This window comes from Eumetopias jubatus, unplaced genomic scaffold, assembly GCF_037043125.1.
Source record: "Eumetopias jubatus isolate StellerSeaLion01/CBP00866 unplaced genomic scaffold, mEumJub1_p1.0 scaffold_13, whole genome shotgun sequence".
NCBI lineage: Eukaryota > Metazoa > Chordata > Mammalia > Carnivora > Otariidae > Eumetopias > Eumetopias jubatus.
Window position 1 is genome coordinate 61,689,113 of NW_028274819.1, and position 5,482 is coordinate 61,694,594.

At 40.9% G+C, this 5,482-nt stretch overlaps 1 protein-coding gene across 1 annotated transcript; it reads right to left on the reverse strand.

Moving 5' to 3' along the window:
- Positions 1-2,025: 2,025 nt before the first annotated feature.
- Positions 2,026-3,099, reverse strand: LOC114218603 (calpain small subunit 1). Its single transcript, XM_088017850.1, has one exon. It carries the CDS (start codon positions 3,009-3,011, stop codon positions 2,541-2,543), a length of 471 nt encoding a protein of 156 aa, XP_087873976.1. The 5' UTR covers positions 3,012-3,099; the 3' UTR covers positions 2,026-2,540.
- Positions 3,100-5,482: the final 2,383 nt, after the last annotated feature.

The following is a 5,482-nucleotide window of genomic DNA, read 5'->3' on the forward strand; positions in this document are numbered from 1 at the left end:
ACATTCCTCCAATTTCTAAAGGAAAAACAAAACAAAACCTCTGAGATATAGTGAATAAAAACAAATGTGTAAATCTTTGTTATGAATTGAAATACATGTGGTACAGAATTTCAAGAGAAAGCAGGAATAGTCAAGGTGAGGTGAAGTTTCTATCAAGCTTCAATGTGCATAAATACAACCTGGAATTGCTTGTTAGAACTGTACATCCACAGGACCTATCTTCAATACCCCTGGAGTTTCTGGAGTTTCTGACTGAGATTGTGTGGGGGTGGGCCATGGAAGCCGAGACTTAGATATGTATGTAAGGGAGAGGCTAAAGTAGGAAGACTGTAGATAAAATTTGGTAACACTGGTAAGCGGACTGACCTTTGAAATCAAGTAGGCAAAATTTGAACCCTCCCTCATCCATTGGCTGTGCAATCACGAGCATTTCCTAGAGTCAGTGTGTTTATCTATTTTATGGAGCTCAAACAACCCCTTAGTAGTGCATCCATGAAGATAGAATGATAAAATATACATATGAAAAGGACTTGGCTCTAGCTAACATTAACTTCCTCTCTGATGCCCTAAACCAAAGTCAAAGGGACTGGTAAACGTAAGGGCTTATACAACTGATGCAAAATGAGTGTTGCTTTGTTTCACCTTCTCTCCTTGAGACCAACCCTTCCCTCCTCCACTAATGTCCCCATTGTGAGCAACCTCCCTCAATCCATGAGAAATTTGAAAACACTGTCATTTGGGTGAACTAGTTGCAGCTGCTAACACAACGGCAGAAACAAGGTGCTATATATGCCCAAAGTTGATTAGCATCACCGCAACTCATTATTCTGATCAGCTAGAAGCAATTTACAATCATCTTTGAGCAAGTGCACATCATTTTCATAATTGACTTGCAGAAGCTTTGACACAACAACTTGTTGTAGCTGCCAATCACTGTCAAAGGACAGAGGAGGAGGAAGCCCTTCTGGAGAGCAAAGCAAAAGTAGTGCCTAGCCATAATGGGCAGTGGACAGGGTGGCTAAGCATCCTTTTCCATGTTGCTATTTTCCAGGTCTGAGGACAGAATCTCTTCTAGAGAGAGAAAAGGACCAGAAAGAAGGTGGAACTCAGTGACTTTACTGCCTTGTTAAAAAACAAATAAACAAACAAACAAAACCACGTGGAGTGAGACTGACTGACTGACAGGTTTCAGCCATACCTAAGCCCTCTCTTAGCCTTAATTTTTATTATTTTTGTTATCTTCCCTCCCCTGAGGTAACCACTCTGATCATTGTTAGATGTAGAGAAAAAATTTGGCTTGAAAATGCATTTTTTCTCTCGAATTATACATTCTGGGGTGACCCCAAGTATTCTCTGCAGCATCTAAATAGATAGATAAGATACATAGATAGATTCCATCTTTTCTAAAATAAATAGGACTAAGATTTATTTAAATTTTGCATACTGAATCCAATATTTATTTAAATAGTTATGAATGAGAACATTATCTAATTTTGTATCCACACTACTTAGAGTGAGGATAAGAACTAAAATAAATGGCCCTGAAAAATATCACAGAACAAACACAAAGAAAATCAAAACAGCAAACACTTGATATTAAATGTTAGTTAATAAAACCAAATTTATTATTAGTTTGTTTCTTGGTAAGATGAAATTAACAATATTTTCATGCATATTATAAGAAATAATATAAAAGCACTTGGAAAGGTGCAAAGTTGGGAATGCAGCGCAATGTATAAAAAAGCAGGAGCCTTAATGGCCAAATTGGATTGGATTCTAGTTATATCAAAAGTAAGCAGTGATGATTAAATCACATATTATTGTATATGATGTGCAATACGATGCATAACACCCAAAGCAAACGTGCAGGTAAGATTCTTTATATGCTCAATAAAGAGTACTTGATTTTTGTATTAAAGATCAATGCAAATATAAGGGGATAGCTGCTTTTTATTGTCTACAAGGTAAATTTTAGAATGTCAGGATTATTTGAAAGAAACAATTTTTTTTTTTTTTTTCCGAGCAGCAACCGGGGTGCTTTTATTTCCTCCTGGGCCTGGCAGGCTGAGAGCAGAGGCAGACAAAGGCACAGGGGCACCTGGGCCTGTTAGGGCCTAGAGTTTGGCTGCCAGGGTGGTAAGTGTGAACAGGTGTGCCAGAGTGTGTAGGGACTGGAGTGACCCTCCGGGAACCAAGAGACGGGCCCTTGGGGTGTGGAAACCACGTAACTGTTGGGTTTGGCACAGGTGCATGAGGCAGGTTGTGGAGTGAGTGGGGGATGGGTGTACCGGGGGTGGGGTGACCCTCGGGACAGGGTGTGTTGGAGTTTCTCAGAGCCACAGGTAACTCAGGGCATGGCATGTCGAGGCATGTTGGGCCCTGGCTGTTGACTAAGAAGCTGAGTGCCAAGGGTTGGGGGAACCAAGGTCAGTAGGGCCCATGAAGACGAGACTGCAGCCTGGCTCAACCCTGGGAGAGACGGAAGAATCCAAGGTGACTCCTATAGTGAGGTGATGAGGGGGCAGGTCTGGGGTTCCCATTCAGGAATACATGGTCAGCTGCAGCCACTCCTGGATGTTCACCTGAATTTGTCCAGTGCCATCCTTGTCAAGAGATTTGAAGGCACGGAACATGGCGTCCAGCCTGACCAGGCAGCTGATGAAGTTGTCAAAATCCATGTTCCCTCCTTCATCCGAGTAGCGTCGGATGATCATGTTGTAGAGATGTTCATTCAGGTGGAGCCCTGCTGCCTCAAAGGCCCCTGGGAGTTCACTGCTGCAGATGGTACCTGAACGGTCAAGGTCAAACTGTTTGTATATGGCCTGCCACTTTTTGATGTTGTTCCACAAGTACTTGAATTCTTGGAAGCCCAGCTTGCCAGTGGTGTCACTATCCATCACGGCCACCATGCTGCGACATGTGTCAATGCCAAAGCCATCAGTTTTCAGATCAGGGTGTCGGGTTACGACCTCGTTGAGAATGTTCATGAGTTCTGTGGCACTGACCTCCATGTCATCTCCAGCCAGCTGGGCAAACAGCCTCCGGAACTGCCGGACCTCCTCGCTCTCATTGGCCTCAATGTTGGAGTAATGGGTGCGTGGAGGCGGAGGCTCTGGGTTGTACTGTGCAGCTGCCTCACCGTTCCTATCTTTGCTGCTCTGGCTGCACCTGGCAGGAAACTCAGAGCCCCAACCCCACAGTAGGCGTCACTCCTGCCAGGGCACACCTGCCCAATGGCAGATTCCTCAACAGATCCAGCCCCTTCGACAGCTCAGCTTCATAGAAGCTCTGACCCAGCTTCCTGGGGCTTCACCCTCCTCAGGTCCCTTCTGTCTAGGAACCGACTCCATCCTATGGCTTCCTAAACGCCTGTGTCTTCCCAACACCCCACCCCAGCTCCATGAGTTCCCTGAAAGAAACAATTTGAATGAACTATTCAACTCATCTCTGTTTTCAGTCATGTAATTTGAGTTGAGAAAAATTTACCAAATAATTTTTTTTTTCCACAGGCCCAGGTAGGCCTGTGTAAATAACGCACAATACTAGGACAACCGCTGAGAATGCCACAGCGCATCCAAGAGGGTGCATTTTACATGAAAAGTGAATCAAGGATGTTTAGAATGTATTGGCCTACATGACTATGCCGCTATGTATGAGCATTTAAAGATAGCAGTGATCCAACCTGAGCCATATCCCATGTTCTCCTTTACCTAGGTTATAAACATTGAAAGGTTGCTTAATTTTCTATTCGCCAAAGTCATTAACCATGTTTTTACAGAGATCAAGTACTGCAAAATGAAAATATGCTAGATTGTAGTTCCATGAGGGCAGAAAACATCATTCTTCTTGTCATTTAACCTGAGGGTCACATGCAGAGCCTCCCACATGAGAAGCCCTCAGTAACTATTTGTGAATGCATGAAAAAAATCAACTTTCTAAAATTTAGAGCACTGTATAAAATTATACTTTCATATCCTTGGCTTGCATCTTTTGACCATCATTTATCACAGATTAATGTATTGCTTTTTTTATGAAACTGTCAGTAACTTTTAGTATCTGGCAAAGACCGAGAGAATAGAAGCATTATTTACATCCCTCTCTTCCTCATAATCCAGCTCAATGATAGATGACTACAATTGGTACTCTTGTTGATAATCTGTCATTTCCTTCTGGTATATTTTTAGAGTTTCTTAAATGCCCTTAATATTTTGAATTTTCACTGTGAAGTGTGCATGTGTTTGCTTAACACTATTTGAAATACTATAGATCTGTAGACAATCTCTAGACTCATGTCTTTCATAACTTCTTGAAAATTCTCAGCCATTATTTCTTCAAATATTGATTCCCTTCTACTTTTTCTTTTTGGAACTCCTAATAGGTGGAATAAGAAATTCTGTATATCTGTCCTCCATAGCTCCTAACTTTTTCCCCATACTTTCCACTTTGTTTCTTTGTACTGTTATCTGGAAGTATCTTTCTCAGTCATTCAGACTGTTAATTCATTAATAGCTGGATCAAGTCCACTTTTGGGTCATCTATGATTTTATAGCTGTGATATTTTTCAATTCTAAGATCTCTAATTGTTTTTATTCTGTAACTGCCCATTCTCTTATGTCTATTCTTATATTATAGAGGTGAGTTCTTCATTATGCATCTGATGATATTAAAAATAGCTATCTGTTTTCATCTATATTTTAGATCTTGTCACATTTGCCCTCTCTGAATTTTATATTATCAATATTTTGGTATATTCAACCTTTTCCTCTAAACCGTCATTCTTCTCATTGACATTTAAAAATGCTCAAGTTTTTCCATGTTGAAAAATAAGTCTCCCTCAGCCACACTCATCATCCAAGCCTGAACTCTCCTTTTTATATGAAAGGCATTGAACAAACTTCCTGTATTTATACTTTGTGTTTCCTCATCCTTTATTTCAATCTGGTTTCTATCCCATCATCAAATACCTACTAATGGTAAGGACGATGAATTTTGTTGTTGTTCCTCTCATTTTACCTGGCTTTCATGCACACTAATCACTGTTGTCAACTCTCTTTTCTTAGCTTCTACGATACGGCTGCTGGCTTTACTGCCATCCTTGGGATTCCCCTTTTCAGTCTTACCTGAATGCTCATAGTCATTTTTTTTTTTTTCCGGCAAAAAAAGTAAAACATATTTAATGAAACTTCAGGGAAGCAGGTTCTTTTACTTAGTTAGGGATAGGCTTCAGAAGTACCAAGAGAAATAGTAACTTCACAGTAACTCAGAGAAATAGTTTCTTTTTCTCACACAACAGTTAAGTCCCATTACTGATTAGTAATGTCTGTCGTAAGTGAAGAGAGGAGACGTGGTAATGATGAGATCACACTCTGATATTTGTTTCCAAGGGATGGTGTAGTGGTTCAGTGATGTAATCAGGGACACAGACTCTATCTTTCTGCTCCCCTACAGTCAACATGCTGGATTTCTGAATGCTCATAGTCAT